This window comes from Balaenoptera physalus (genome assembly GCF_965194825.1).
Source record: "Balaenoptera physalus genome assembly, chromosome: 4".
Lineage (NCBI taxonomy): Eukaryota > Metazoa > Chordata > Mammalia > Artiodactyla > Balaenopteridae > Balaenoptera > Balaenoptera physalus.
Window position 1 is genome coordinate 128,268,896 of NC_138891.1, and position 16,991 is coordinate 128,285,886.

The window sequence follows — 16,991 nt, forward strand, 5'->3', positions numbered from 1 at the left end:
CTTCTCCTGTGTTTCTAATATTTTAAGGTAACAAGGAATGCTAGGAAATTAGCAACAGCTTGTTTCAAAGATTACTTAAGGGTCAGAATTTATTATTTCTAAAACTGTGACTTCCTTAGTATTTTTATATAATTTACAGCACTAATCCTAGATTTACAGAACTTAACAAAATGTGCTGTGCTCTTGAACTGTACTTAGGGGATAAAGCCAAGGATTTTCTTTTGAAGTTCTTAAACTGTTTTCTCAGCATTCAGAATGATTTTCTATTCCTGTTCTGCAGTTTTCACTCCACTTTCAGGAAAACAGGCTGTCAGGATGAAACCAAACTTTTTAGTGAATGCAAATCTAAAGAGCTTCCATTCTTGGTTTTATGTCGCCATAAAGAGAATCTGACAGAACTGTCACCTACATTTTAACCACACCCCTCTAATAAGAATGTAACAAATAATGCTGTGAGTCATATTAATAGCAGGGAAACAAGATTATCTGCCAATGTTCTCACAGTAAGCTAGTGGTGAAAGAGGGAATAAAAGCCAGGCTTTCAGGGCACTGGCTAGGCATTCTGTGTGGTCTCCCACATTGCTTCTCTTTGAACTTTGCAATTCAAAAGCAAAAATACCATAGCTATAATGCCACCGAGGACGTTGGCATTACACACCAATGGACAGTCCCCTCGTTCCTTTTTCTGACACTGTCTAAGCAACCATTGTCTTAGAGGGTAAGGTGAACATCACGAGGATATAATGAAGTACAACTTGCAATAATTCCAAGTTTTGTTGCTGAGCCTATGAAACTATACATACCATGGCCATCATCCAGGAATTCTGTGATGGTGGTTGAGGTGCATTTGGACCAGGGCTTGGATGCATCGATGCTGGTTAGGATGGAAGACATTAAGCGCTTATCTTCTGTGGAACCGAAATTTTCTTCACAGAATTTGGAATCGTCATGGGAGAGGCCAAGTAGATGTCCTAAAGGACAGAACAAATGAAGTGCAAATAATGAGTGATTTTTGCATTTCTACTTTTCCGTGGCAATTATACTAGCACTTGACTTTTTTCCTCCCAATTGTATATGAGTTTATTTTAAGTGCCTTTTCACACAGAGACTGGACCCCCAGGTAAATTAAAGCTGCATGTAGTTAAGAGTGGTCACTTCTGGTGAATATTTAGAGGAAAACTGAAAAATTACACTAGAGTAGATGTTCCTATAATCCACCTGGATGCACATGCTCAAGGATATGTAGAAACAGGCCTTATTTAGAATCTAGAATTTGCAAGGCAACTGTGGGATTATGTCATAGCCCTCACTACATATTATTTTGAATGCTTGTCTAATTTTCCATCTTCTCTGATCAACTATAAGCCGCAGGAGATCAGAGAGAATCTCCCTGCCTCCCCGCGCCATCCACTGTTGAAAAAAATCTGTATTTAACTCAATGTTCTGCAAGTTACAAACACTTAATAGATGGTATTTGAATGTCAGTGACTTCTATTTTCTTGGCCAAGTAAATAGGTAGCCATAAAAGAGATGACTAGAGGAGAAAAAAAAAAAGAAGATTTCAAGTAAATTTCTGTTTCCATGCATATGTAAGCTTGCTTCACTCCCATTTCTTTTAGTTATTTAGTGAGTTGTGAATGTATACTAGTCCCACAAGTAAATGGTATATTTTGAAGATATACCCACTTACACTTAAGAAATGTCTAAAGCACCAAGATGCCCATTACAGAGTGTTAGCGCTTAGAGAGAAAACAAATACTGAGAAGGTAAGTGATTGTCCAAGACTACTCAGGTGGTGTTTGTGCTTAAGTCTACGAAACACGCTCTCTGCGCTCCCACGCTGCCGTTCCCATTCTATCAAGCTAGGTATTATTTCACAGAGTACATACCTCATTCTTATAATCTGACTAAATTTTTTTGATTACATAAGACTAATGTTCACATAGTCTAAAGGTGTAATGCATTCTCCAATCAATTAAAAATATTGTTGAAAAAAATCCAGGACAACATTTTGGAGAGACTCTAAAAGGTAGACAAGTCATCCTAGTAGTGTTTTTTGCAAAGCTTTATAGAATCATACACAAACCACCAAAAAAAAAAAATGTGGAAAATACCACAGAAATGTGATGACTGCATTCCCCTTGGGTTCCGGAATGCCAACGGCAGGAACTTTGTCCATTGCGCCAAGAAAAAGTCCAGTGAGCAACAGTAAAACCCAACAGAGATGAAATTTTGTATGCCAAATTCCAACTACTTTTGGCCAACTTGTTAAATCACTAACACCTCATAACAAAATTGTCCACAAGCAGCTGGTTGATGTTGTGGTTGAAACTAAGTGGCCAGGGCTCAGTGACCTTCTAAGGCTACACATTTTGATGCTATTTATGCAGTTATTTACTTCAGTAGCATTTACTAGGCTAGTCAGTTTTCTGTGGGAAACCCTCTCACCACCACTCACTTTCTATTTGGTCAGCAGCATAAACGCGCATCATAATCTGTAAAGTATCTTCCAAATAACATGCAAAAGAAGACTGGAAAGAACTCGTCCAATTTTGGGGTGGTATGTTGAGTTTTTCACCGCACTCACAGAAAAATAGAACCTTTCATTCATGTCCTATTCAAAACTGCTAGAAGTTACTTAGTATATATCAAACACTGTTGAGAATGTAGAATGTTTATCAGCTAACACTGTGGGATTAGTGCGGAAGTTTCATACTTGAGTTTCCCCCCACCCCCCCCCACCCCCCCCCCCCCCCCCGGCATAGAAGAGAAAGGGAAAGTGGCCTAAGGGGACGTCTATAATATGAATCCAGGTTTTCTACTTTAAAAAATGTGATCTTTGCACTCTATTTCATAAGATATTTATATTTATTTAATGGAGTAATAGTCTTTTCCTCCAAATGTATCTAAATAAATAGCACTTTTTATATGCCTTTGTGTTACTGCATCAAGAGAGATTCCCTTCATTTGGAAGCTAAATTTTAGATTTCCGATTTAAATACAAGCCAGGTGGTAAACACCACATTTGCTTTGAGGGACCTGGGACCTCCATTTTTTTCTTTTATACAGAATGGTGAAGCCTATAATGTTAAATATCAATTATCTAAGCAAAGCAATTTATTTTAAGATATTTTGGTCTCTTTTAATGAATCTTTTGGCATGCTCTCTGGCCCCTAAATTGCTAATTTATCAACGTAATTTACTTGTTGCTGAAGATACATATAAGAAATGCTTCGACGGCCATCAGAAAAGATTGCCATTCTGGGCATGAACACATCTCAGTTCCACTTTAGCAAGAGCTGAAACGAGATGTGAATTTTGTAAGATCTCCAAGAGTCAGTCAGAAAGGGACTGCTTGAGGGTCAGCTGAGAGAGACAGACTCCTTGGAGGGAGGATGAATGTTCTGTTCTCCATGAAGAAAGCTTGTCAGCTGGCTGGGAGAGGTATGCTCTCCCAAGGACAATGAGAGTCATGGGCAATGTGAAGAACGTTTAGGCACCCAAAGAAACAGGCAGCCAGTGCCACAGGAGCTGGAACCAGGGCACAGCAAGAGAGACCCATGTGATTTCCCTTCAGGAGCCGAAGAGGAATTGAAATGGAAGAACAATGTGAGGGATGTCTGGAAGCTCTTCTGGAGAGACGTGACAGGCATACTAAAGGCTGTGAGCAGCCAAAGAAATGGCATTTTCAAATGTGATTCCCCCAATCATTAAGCTAGGACACCTAACGTCAGTCTGAAATCTGCCAATATCTTTGAACCCTGAAATGACAAGATACATATAAAAGCATACGTTATTTTCAAGGGACACTTACATTAGAGATCACACACTATGATATTCAAAGCTTATTAACAGAGAAAAATCTGGAATCTAGGAAATTTCAAATGTAATGTCACAGCTGACAACAACACATTTCAAGGAAATGTTGTGAAGAGCTTAATCAGAATTTATCACGATGTCACTGATCGCCTAGGAGTGACTTTTCCAGTGAGAGACTGTTCCTAAATCATCCACAGAAATGTTTAAGGATTAGAGATTAAGCAGTTCTCCCACAAGCAGCCTTGGGCAGGATTAGTGCAGCTGAGATTTAAACACGTGTGCCCCAGAGAATAAAACAATGTTGGAGAAAATGTTGACAACTCCTAAAATAACGTACGGTTTTTTAATCAAAATGTATTTTATGATGAGTTTTTAGAGCAATGCAGACCAGAGTTAGTTGAGGGGTGAGGTCTTGGAGGAGTCAGGGCGATGGGTTCCAGAAAGCCACAGAGAAAGGCGATTCTTTCCCTTGAAAGACAGAGGAGATACTTCTTTCTGTACTCCAGGTATAGGAAAAGAGTGAGGAGGGTTCAAGGCAATTTGGAAGGGTAAAGGAAGAGATCTGAGGAAGTTCAACCAAGCTACCTTAGTAAAATAGGATGTGAAAAAGCCTAGTGAGAGGACAGGGCTGATATACATTAAGGACCACAGTCCAAGGTCTGGGTTTAAAGCAGAGGTCCCAAAGACTCGCTGCAAGGAAGCATGAGCATTTGTATTTGGAACCATTTGTAATCAGTAGACGTGCAAAAGATTGAAGAGCAGTTTGTTGGCCTTAATGAAGTTAGGCAATCTTATTTACAATACTGTCTTTCTTAGTGAATCTTTAATTCTTGACTCCTGTTATTGGAAGCCACTTCTCACCTAAAATCCCGACAGAGTTAAGGACCAAACACAGTTATGTAGTGGGTGAGTTTGTTAATGGCATTTGTATTCACACACTAAATTTTTTTAAAAAGTATTACAGAAGTCAGAGTAAAATTTACAGAGTAATGCAGGGGTCCAATTCAGTATTTTCCCAAGTGATGCAGCCTCCAGAACTGTGTCTTGCTGTTTGAAATCATTAGTAAAACCCAAGGTGTAAATTAAGCGGGCTTCTGCATAAAATACTGACCTATTCTTTTTTTTTTTTTTAATTTTTTTTAACATCTTTATTGGAGTATAATTGCTTTACAACGGTGTGTTAGTTTCTGCTTTATAACAAAGTGAATCAGCTATACATATACACATATATTAATAGATATTAAATCATGTCATAAATACAACAGTCCTGCTGAGTGCCCATCACACAAAATAACCTCAGGAAGGAATTTATTTGAATTATGCTAAGGAAATGAGTTTCATGGTAAATTACATTAAAGTAAAGTCTGTAGGGTAAGAGTCTGAGTTATAGTGTTAGTTCAGAAATAGCAAACAATTAGTCACCTGATAATTTTTCTAGGACAGTAATCATCTTTTAAAATTGGTAAATGGGTGACATTTCATTAAATAAATTTCATCTTGGACATTCACAATGTAGATTTAAAAAGCATCTTGTCTCCTTAAATTCACAAGTGAATCTGGTGTTCTAAAATCTGAGATAATGGACACCCGGGTAAAGACACATTACTTTAAAGGAAAATGTTGGTTCAGCTTCTTATTCAACTCAGTTATTACCGTACAACTAGGGATGACTTATAACATTAACCTCAGGAGGGAAACTGGGTTGTTTTTCTAAACTTTGGTCTGTAAATTAAACGGAATTTCAAGCTCTTGTCTCCTGACACCAAACTGACCAATAGACAAGGGGACACAGCACCACATCTTTAAAAAATGTCACAAGAAGCTCTGTCATGTGTTTACTTAAGAAAGCACTGCTCGGATGAAGCATCTGTTTCTTAATGATGTGATGTTTTTATTTTTACCTAATTTTCCAGCTAAGATTATTGAGGTGCAGGAAGGTCTTGCCAGGGGTTGAAAAGAGAGTCAAAAGCTCACATGGGATCAGAATCTAGACTCCCTGGTGAAGGAAACCAGGAGCTCCAATAATTGGATCCTACGTGTCTATTCAAACGCAAATCCTTATGTAGCAGTGATAAAACTCTTAAACTTCCATTTCAAAACATTAAACATAAATGCTAAACGTTATATCAATGATGTAATTTAGAAGGAAGAAAACAAATTTTTTTCACCTTATAAATAGCTGTGTCAATAACCTTTTGAATCAAATTCAGGATTATCTCCTTCAAAAGGAACACTAGCAAACCATTACAGGATAGTGTCCAAATCTTGGGCTCTAGAGCCAGATGAACCGGGTTCAAATTTTCCCCAAGCAGTATACTAGTTGTTGACCTTAGACCGGTTTAGAAACTTCTCTGTGTATCAGCGTCCCCTCTTGGGTGACTCATTAATAGTACGTACCTCATGGGATTTTGTGAGGCTTAAAGGATATAAAAGATGCAAAGTGCTTAGAATACGTGCTTGACAAATATAAATACCCAGTGATTGTTAGTTAACTTCATTGTTCTCACTAATATCTTGGTTTTGCTATAACTTTACTTATGGGTATTCTAGTCTTTGGTAGTTTTTGATAAATTTTGATATTACTAGACTCTTGATTTGTGAGAGAAGGTGAAATTTTCTATTCATAAGAGGAAAAATCACTCATTAAGTGTGTGATATATTTATTTTATGCCACCTTCAACTTGTTGGCTTTCCACACACGTGACAGACAATCTACAGGCCTCCCCTAGAGAAATATGAATTGGGATTTGATTTAAAAACAAACCGACTGATACTAAACGCTAAATCTTTCAATGCTGCCTCCGGACATGGAGCAAAGACCTATTCCCACCTTTCATCTGGGGGCCAAGAAAGACACAGTGTGGCATTGCTCCAAACTGGACAGAAAAAAACGCTCAGTTCATGCTGATTAAAGCTATGGGTTTGAGGGTAAATAACCAAGTTTAAACCTAGCTTCCTTTTACCTCACATCTCACAGCCAGTCCTGACATCTGATTCTGTGCACTTGGCTTTGGTGTATGGTGTTTCCAGGGCCTCTGCAGCTTTTCAAAACATGGCCTCATTTAATCTAATCATCGGTGGGAGCAGAGTCACATGCAGATCAACATAACCAGAGAACCGCAGAGAATCACTCCAACTGCAGCAAAACATATGCAGCCATACTGTTGTGTCTCGACCACTTCCTAAGCCTGCAGCTGAATACTTGGCCCTGACACTTTGCCTGATTTTAGCTTAAGAAGCATTTTGGAGACTTTCATGGTGGAGAGATCCACTTAGCACATTTTATAATTAACTACTCTAAGGTTAAGCTTCGGCCTCTTTGCAAATTATGGATTTCATTAGTCTAAATAAAATCAGATTGCTCCCCCTAGCACATTAGAAACTGGCCTAACATCAGTAAAATTATTATGTTGGAGAACCATGTGTGCAGCAGGTGAAATCTTTATTATTGAAAGCTGATAATAAAAGTTTGACAAGTTAAAAATATAAACTCCAAATGTAAACTTACATTCACTTGAAACTTGCTACAGTTCACATTTGGATTGTAAAACGGCTATAACCACATTCTTACCTCCACCCAAGGTCCAGGGATGGGGACTGAGTTCTTGATAGTTTAAAACAACTTTCTTAAACGTCCTAACAATTTACTCAGTGTTGACATGCCCCTAACATAGCAAGATGGCAGGCAATTTGTTACTGTCTAGGCAGAGTCTAGATGCATCAAACTCTATTTTCCAGAAGCCTATACTGACATCAGTTGACTACGCATCTCCAGAATCTAGCTCTTTTTTTGGAAAGAACTAGCAGGAAAAGAGAAGTGTTCGCATTTACACGTGGCACATGAAGAGTCACTTTTCAGAACTGTTCATTTAAGTCACTTCATCATGACTTTAACATCATGGATAGAAAAGGTACAAGATAAGGACTTCAGGCTTGCCTCTGTTTGACATTTTACATAATTCTCAATGTAGGGGCATTTTTTGATGAAGGGAGTAAAAGAACAAAAAGCTTTTTATTCAACTGTAATGACTTTGTATTTTAAACCACTATGTACAGAAAGAGGAAGCAGTGAGTGGGACATTCCATGTGAAACGGAATTTAAATCGGTTAATAGAAGTATTAATCAAATATATCATTTCACTTCTTATAGAAGAAATAAAGTAGAAAGATCATGGGAACAGCCTGGAAATTTTCTCCACAGCTTATGTTTTGAGCACAGGAACGTATTTACACCGTATGCATGAAGCAAATTGCTCATTTTGGAATGGACTGAAGTGAATTCAAAACACTCTGGCAAAACCAAGGTTTCACAACGTCATTTTATCACCATATGTAGCCTGGATATATAACCTCCAAATTTGGAAAGTAGTAAATGTCTAATAAAAGGGAAGGGAGGAAATTACATAAGAAGAACAGAGTAGAATTAGAATCCAGAGCATAGTTAATTCAAGTTGATGGCTTCAAGCAACCATCTAAAAATAAAGCGCTGGGAACAGAATAGCGAGCTGCCCTACCCAAAATCACACTGGCTGCAGAGGCAAAGCTCTGTAATTGTATACAGATGATTAGGAAATATTTTGTAAGGTTATCTTCCCTACAATTTTTAAGGCTTATACTTTATAACACATGTTCGCAATATTTAGGCGAAAAGTGAAATTAAAGAAAAATAAAGCAATTAGAAAACAAAGTGAATGAAAGCCAGATCCCTTTATGAAAGGGAAATTAAATCCATATCCCCCTTAAATTTCTCAGGTTAGGGCACATGTAATGCAAAAAGGGAAATTAAGTAGGCACTGTTTGATTGGAGAATGAATTACAGAGAATTCTAAAGAAGTAAATAGAAATGATCCAAACAAGAAATTAAAGGGAACACAGAGCATAGTCAGACATCAAAGATTTAGGTATGATTTTTTTGCACAGAAACCCACATTTCTCCCACGTTGTTCTCTTATAAAACTATGTCCACTATTCTTGTATTATTAAGAAAAGTCCTTATTGTACATATACAGTTTTAATAAAATGTTCTCATTAGCAACTGGCTTCCTACCTCTCTGACTGCTGCCTGCCTGCGTAACCTCTTGGTTTAGGAACTCAGGAGGGCTGGGAGAGATGATGCTGGAAGGTTCTTCATTCCAGTCCAGTTGCCTTGGGGATCAATGCAGCCTCAAAGAAGCTGCATTTACTGCCACAGTGGTTCCTTTACAAAGAAACCAGAGGCTGTCAATGTGTAAAAATGGATCAGTAGAGGATTGAAGGAAGAAACAGCCCTTCCTTCATGGAATCTGTAATCTCTTTTTCACAAGGTCAGGATTTAGGGCTCATGATCTTATGGGCGGTTGATGCCACAATTCCACTCTGTTGCTTCTTTCTTTCTTCTTTTTTTTTTTTTTATTGGAGTAAAATTACTTTACAATGTTGTGTTAGTTTCTGCCGTACAATGAAGTGAATCAGCTCTATGTATACCTATATCCCCTTCCTCTTGGACCTCCCTCCTCCCAAATTCCCCGCACCCCCTGCCACATCTAGGTCATCACAGAGCACCGAGCTGAGCTCCCTGTGCCATACAGCAGGTTCCCACAAGCTAGCTATTTCACATGTGGTAGTGTATTTATGTCAAACCTAATCTCCTAATTCATACAACCCTCCCCTTCCCCACCTGTGTCCACATGTCTGTTCTCTACATCTATGTCTCTATTCCTGCCCTGCAAATAGGTTCATCTGTACCATTTTTCTAGATTCCACACATACGCGTTAATATACGATATTTGTTTTTCTCTTTCTGGCTTACTTCACTCTATATGACAGATTCTAGGTCCATCCACATCTCTACAAATGACCCAATTTTGTTCCTTTTCATGGCTGAGTAATATTCCATTGTATATATGTACCACATCTTCTTTATGCATTCATATATTGTTGGACACTTAGGTGGTTTCCATGTCCTGGCTATTATAAATAATGCTGCAATGAACATTGGGGTACATGTGTCCTTTTTGACCCACCTCCTAGAGTAATGAAAATAAAAACAAAAATAAACAAATGGGACTTAATTAAACTTAAAAGCTTTTGCACAGCAAAGGAAACCATAAACAAGACGAAAAGACAACCCTCAGAATGGGAGAAAATATTTGCAAATGAATCAACGGACAAAGGATTAATCTCCAAAACATACAAACAGCTCATGGAGCTCAATATCAAAAAAACAAACAACCCAACTAAAAAATGAGCAGAAGACCTAGTAAACATTTCCCCAAAGAAGAAATACAGATGGCCAAGAGGCACAAGAGAAGATGCTCAACATCCCTAATCATTAGAGAAATGCAAATCAAAACTACAATGAGGTATCACCTCACACCAGTCAGAATGGCCATTACAAACAGCAAATGCTGGAGGGGGTGTGGAGAAAAGGAAACCCTTTTGTACCGTTGGTGGGAATGTAAATTGATACAGCCACTATGGAGAACAGTATGGAGGTTCCTTAAGAAACTAAAAATAGAACTACCATACGACCCAGCAATCCCACTACTGGGCATATACCCTGAGAAAACCATAGTTCAAAAAGAGTCATTAGTATGCTAACACATATATATGGAATCTAAGGAAAAAAAAAAAAAAAAAAAAGGCCATGAAGAACCTAGTGGCAAGATGGGAATAAAGACACAGACCTACTAGAGAATGGACTTGAGGATATGGGGAGAGGGAGGGGTGAGATGTGACAGGGTGAGAGAGTGGCATGGACATATATACACTACCAAATGTAAAATAGATAGCTAGTGGGAAGCAGCCGCATAGCACAGGGAGATCAGCTCGGTGCTTTGTGACCACCTAGAGGGGTGGGATAGGGAGGGTGGGAGGGAGGGATATGCAAGAGGGAAGAGATATGGGAACATATGTATATGTATAGCTGATTCACTTTGTTTTAAAGCAGAAACTAACACACCATTGTAAAGCAATTATACTTCAATAAAGATGTTAAAAAAAAAAAAAAGAGTCATGTACCCCAATGTTCACTGCAGCACTGTTGCTTATTTCTCATCATTCCTCTACTCAGTGTGAGACGAACCAGCCTCTACCTACCCAGGGCTTAGAACTTTTCTTACGGAACTTCTCTCTCTCTGAATAATGGTGATTAATTACTGGTGTACTTTTTAAATCGTCTCTGCGTCACTACAATGCTCTTGAGTATTTGAACTAATTCTTCTTAGCTTTGCTGCAAAATCAGAATATTGCCTTGGGTGGCTCTTGTGTTTCTCCCACTTATTCGTGCACATACAGAGATATGTAATAAATATCAATGAAGGGTCAATGTTAGGCTGTATTTTTTTATCAGTGAGTTTAATAGGCATGAATGAGAGATAGGTGAAGACATAATCCCAGCCCCAAAGCTCAAATGGCATTTGTGTTTTAAAAACACTTTCAGACATACCAGGTCTTCTAGTGCAGCCATGCCTCATTCATTATTATTAGTTCACTTACTAGGGAAGAAATGGAGACTCATTGTCTGAATCTCTTTCCTGAGATAAAAGAGAACATGGAGAGAGAGCTGGGATTCCATCTTGAGCTAAAGATGTTCAATTAATAAAGTATTAAATTGAATTGTTATCAGTGATGCTATTGGACAGTTATTTACATTAAGATGTTATGTTTGTGTTTTTTTACTTAGGTGGTGAGAAGAGTGTCAGTTAAGAGAATTAAGATCATGATTAATACATACGAACTGGAATTTAAGTACTGATTTCTATTTTACTGCTCCAATATACTGACTGATACAGTTACACTTTTGATGTGAAGTTATTTTAAGTCCCAAAAGAAAACATAGCAGCCAAAAATCAACACATTGTGAAATGTTCTTTGCCTACTAAAATTATGGGAAAAAAGTTTTAATTTCTATTTTAAAATTATGGTTTTAGCTTAAGAAAACAATCTGCTTAATAAAATACAGCAAAAAAGTACAATAATTATCAAGGGATACTTTGCCTCCAAAAAGATAATGCTAAAAGGTGACACATTAAAAAGTAAATGAACTAGTTAATTAAAAAGAGAAACAGAAGTGTATATGGATATAAATAACAGCTGGTATCTGTAACTTACCCAACTTGGTCCCTGAAATAATTCAATGAAATAGGCATTATTATGCCTATATTTCAGATATGAAAACTGAAGCTTAGAGAGTTTAAATAATCAGACCAGCGTGACACAGGTAGAAAGTACTTTAGCAAGAACTGAGCCCAGATGCGTATACTTCTAACATTTAATCCTAAGTACTAAATTAACTTCTTATGTACCTAGTAGCTAGGTCAATTATTAGGAAACACATATTCCTAATTGCTGGGATATTTTTCATATTTAACTCAGCCCTAAATTTCTAGTTCTAGGATTTAGATGAGTTTCTTAATGTCACCAGGTAAGTGACATTTTAAAACCAACCCTGGTAACAGGTTTTGTTTCATTTGCTTTGCTGTTAAAAACAAGACAGGAATGTTGTCCATAAGCTATTGATTACCTTTTCCAGGAGCTGTTATCCCTTACAGTGGAATAAAACCTGATGAATTTCTGTGTAAACTGATTAGCCCTGGATGAATCAATAGAGTAACTTCTAAGGCAAACATCTCTGCATTCCATTGTCAACTGTGACAAATTTTGTCTGAGTCCTTTATGGATGCTTCAAAAGACAGTAGCACTAGCGAATTTCTCTTAAACTTTTAAATGGCACTGACATAAAGGAAATATCTACTGTGTATGCCTGACTTTGTTTTCCTTCCATCTTACTAGTTAACCCTAAAAGTACAAATATAAACAAATGTAATCCCCAATGCTGCATCTGAACCAGGAGAAATCTGGAATTAATTGCCAAGTATTTTGGTTCCTGTTGCAGCTGTTACAAGTGTTTGATTTGGCCAGGGAAGAGAAAAGACACTGCATACCAATTTCGTGAGCCACGGTGAAGGCTGCATGGAGACCATCATCTTCAATCACAGCACAGCTGCGTTCGGGAGAACATATGGTCCCAACGTCTGCCATTCCCAGGGTGTCACATGAATGATGACCACATAAATCCTGCCCGGGAGAAAGAAAGAAATCATTAAAATCAATTTACATCCAGAAGGAGCCACCTTGTAGAGTCACTTGCTCGCTCCAAATGTCAACACTGGGATATGTTTATGGCATCACCTGCTCAGCTCTGGAAACCTTCCAAAGACAAACTAATAGCGTTGACTCTTCTAAGCTTCTCTGGGTCCCAGAAGCACAGAAGGGACTCAATTACGTTTTAAAAGATGTCATAAGATTGTGGCTTGTCCATTACAATAGCAGTCGCAGCCTTAACAAAGCTGTACTGTGTACGTGCAGGCACATATGCCATGGATCACTTTCACATATAGTCACGCTTAGGAAAGCCTTAATATTCTGACCTAAATTCCTGCTAAATTTATCAGAAGCCAAGCCTAATAATTTGTTTTCCACCACAGGGGCAAATTGCAATCACCTATTTATGGCACAATATAAATTTCTCAGTAATTTGGGTAAGAAACTAAATTTTAATCTATAAGGGTAATTCCTCAAAAGATCACCTCTTAATTGCCAAATCGAGTTGTTATTTCATAGGTTGTGTCTTCAGAAATGTATACACTCTTTCCCACAGTGTTCAATGTAGTGTTTTTCAACCTGATCAATTCTCAGAAAATATATGTAATATACTGTATTTATATAAATGAGCATACGTGTTTTTCTGGAGAGAAATTGCATAGCTTTTAAGAGGTTCTCAAAGGGGAACATGATCACACCTCGCTAATGGTTAATATGATCAAATTAGATGAAAGAGACATCAACAAGACAATTTTAAATTATGAAGCATAAAGAGAAGTTATAAGCCAAATTTTTTGACATGATAGATTTGTAATGATAAACTTTCCATTAAATGCTATTTGAGTATTAATGGACATTAGACTTTCTTGTATTTGACTCCTGTTTTCAATGAAAATTAATTGACAGTATATATATTTCTATCCAAAGCAAAAGCCATAAGTGAATAACTGCAGAAGAATTTTTTAAAAATATTAATTACTGTGAAAGATGACTATTTACTAGTTAAAATAAGTGTTCTCTCTGTTGCAGTTATTATCTTTGTATCTCCAACTACCACAATGCCTGACTTATAATAGGAACTCAACAAACATTTGCTTAATTGAGGTGAATTCTGACATATAGTCAGATGCAATGTAGACCTCACATAATTTTATTTTTTATTTTTTTACTTATTTTTTTTGATGACATGGAGCTAATATTTTTATTCTCCCAGGACAAAGAGAAAAGATGGTTATCCTATACAGATTTTTGCATTACTGAACATTGTCACATACCTTTAATATGCTGTATGCTAGCAAGACCTCAACAGACTCCAGGAAGCCAGCACGAGATATTACTACTACATAACTAATGCCGCCTACTCAATGTCAACATACTCTTCTAACTTTTCTCTGCATAAAAAGCTGCATAAGAGTCCAGTTAAGGTGAATAATATTTAAAAGGTATACCCTACGATCTCCCTAGTACATTTTCAGGTCCTTATTGTGTTCCGTATATTATGAGATCCCAGCTGGGATGAATTGCACTGTGGCCGCCACATTATTATAGCTGCAGACAGTAGAAATCTCAGCCAAGTAGCCTTGGTGAATCCAGTCACCAAACCAACAATAGCCTCCCAATGTCTCCTGGGTATCCTCATACATCATCCCATGGGATCTCAAATTACAGCTGTTGAGAACAAATTAGTAGTTTTTAAAATTGAAATTGGAACACACTTTTGCATAACAATCAGTCTTTGAGATAATTATATAGTACAATACATGTTTTAATCCATTTTTCCCCCAGTCATTTTAGTAGCTTTAAGACCAAAGGCCCAGGTCATGGTGTAAGTGAACTGCTGGACACTGTGGGTTATTTCTGCACATGCATATTTTTTTTAAACCGAGCTTTATGTTTATCTTCACAATTTGGGGTTCAAATAACAAAACCGAAGAATTGTTTCCCCTTCTTACTCCTTACTTCATTAATAAGCTCGGATGAACAGCCACAGCTAATGGAAATGGCCCTCTTGTTCTGAAGAGAGTTTAATGTGGATTCTTAATCTCTCTCTGTTTACTGCTAATCAATTGCTCATTAGAGCCCATCAAACCTCCTTGTCATCCTTGAATTGCATTAAATGCATTTGGCCCTTTGCCACGGAAATTTGTACATGTGACAAAATAATGAACAGAAGCAGTTATTTTTTTAATCACACTGATTAAACCCTTGACTGCATAGCCACAGACTATATTTCTGTAACTGTAATTATGTAAACTGGCAACCTTTCCACTTCACTCATGCAATTTCAAACCGTGGCAGCTCAGTTATGGTTTCTTCCTCAAGATATACAACGAATGCCTGTATTTCTTTGGGATGCAATGTTCACTCCATTGCATTAAACTCAACTTGTGGATCAAATTATTAAGAATACAGCACATCACATCCATGTCTATTTTCTGACGGTGATTTATAACAACATTTACAGGTGCAAACCTTATTTGAAGTTTATAGAATTTTTTTTTTTTTTAATTCAGAGAAAGAGGAAGGACACCATTGGGGCAATAGCATCTATCTATCTGTCTGTCTGTCTCTCTGTCTGTCCACCCATCCATCTATCTTCCAAATCTGGAAGCAGGGGATACTAAAGAAATGTAAATCACATACAGTAGCCACATAAGAGGCAAACAAAATAAAAGGGTTGTCAAGAATTTTTCTGCTTAGTCAGTGTAAATCTGAAGGGAAGTCATATCTCTGTTATGTTAAAGATGGTTCTTTTTATGCAGGACTGATATCTTATCATGATGTTGATATCGTGTAGACAACAATGCAATGGAAGATTTAATAAAATGTAAGGGTTGCAAGAGCATGCAGAGATTTAACTGGTGGGTTTGTGGTGTGGTCCTGGCCAGAAGCCAGGACTGGGACTGTATCTAAAATAGAGCCGAGATAGTCAGCAAGCCCAGCGAAGACTCGACAGGGAGGTCACTGACACGGTGACTAGGGTGGTCATTTAGAGGATCATGAATATGGCAGTATCTGTGACTTATCGTGAAGTTTAGAAGGACTCACAGTACCTCAGACCTATTCTTGTGGATGGAGTGGGGTCGGGGAGGGAGCCAGCAAAGTCTGCTACCTTGAGAAGCAGGTGCCCAGAAGCTAATACAACTTGGAAAATCCCAGTGGTCGGTACTGGGTGGGGAAAATGAACTAAGCCGATGTGGGCGTGCAAAGTGGAAGGCATAACAGGAGACGCAGGATTTCTAGTCTTGATGGGAGATTGGTCTCTCAGGCAGCATAAATGCTCTGAGGGAAGGAAGGAAATGTGAAGGCTGATGAGAGCAGATATCATCACAGCTGCGGTAACGGCAGCCAAAATGAAGGCAGGGTACTTTGTATGGGGGAATCTGGAGTTAAATAGCAGCATCTTCTATTTCTACAGATATTACCCCCTGGTAAGGACAAGCCCAGAGCTCAAGGGAAGGGCAGAGAAGAGGGTTTAAGTAGTCTCAGGTATCTACCTATCTGTCTACCAGATTCCTAGTGAAGAGGGATTAGTGACAGGAGAATTGGGCGTGGTACGTATTTTAGCCATCAGTAGTACACAGACATATACTTATTCATCATAATTCACATTTGTCCTGTGGATCTGATTCTTGAGGTGTCATTTGCCTTTCTGGCTACCTAAACAGCAGCCCCCAATAGCAGAGGTCTTGATTTGGACCTCAGCAGAAACTACATTAGTAGGGTCTGTTAGGCCACCCATGACAATGACCCATGTTCTGCAGTCTCTGTCCATGCTCCTGGATACAACTAGGTAACACAAAAAACATGGCGCTCTGCTGGATTAGGGACCAAGGGATCCAGGTACACTTATTCCTAAAACAATTATTGTGCGTCCACAACCTGCCAGACACTGGGTGAAGTGCTGACAGTGTGGTGAATAAATACAATAAGATCTGATCTTGACCCTTAAGAAACATCATGATCTAGTGAGCAAAACAAGACATTTCAAGAAGGAAGCAGATTGAACAGATTGCTGAGGGAGTTCAGGAGAGGAATTGCCAAGCTCTCCTTGGGGGAATCAATAAAGGTGTTTCAAAGGAGCTCAC

The 16,991-nt window shown here is 38.1% G+C and overlaps 1 protein-coding gene across 1 annotated transcript in view; it reads right to left on the reverse strand.

The window, feature by feature from the left end:
• The window catches only part of ADAMTS5 (ADAM metallopeptidase with thrombospondin type 1 motif 5), a 49,480-nt gene that overhangs the window by 24,364 nt on the left and 8,125 nt on the right, over positions 1-16,991 (reverse strand). Inside the window, exons 2-3 of the mRNA XM_082460378.1 lie at positions 12,744-12,876; positions 804-971 (exon numbers count right to left, since the gene is read on the reverse strand). Of these exons, the coding sequence (XP_082316504.1) occupies positions 804-971; positions 12,744-12,876 (301 nt within the window). The remainder of the gene's footprint in view (positions 1-803; positions 972-12,743; positions 12,877-16,991) is intronic.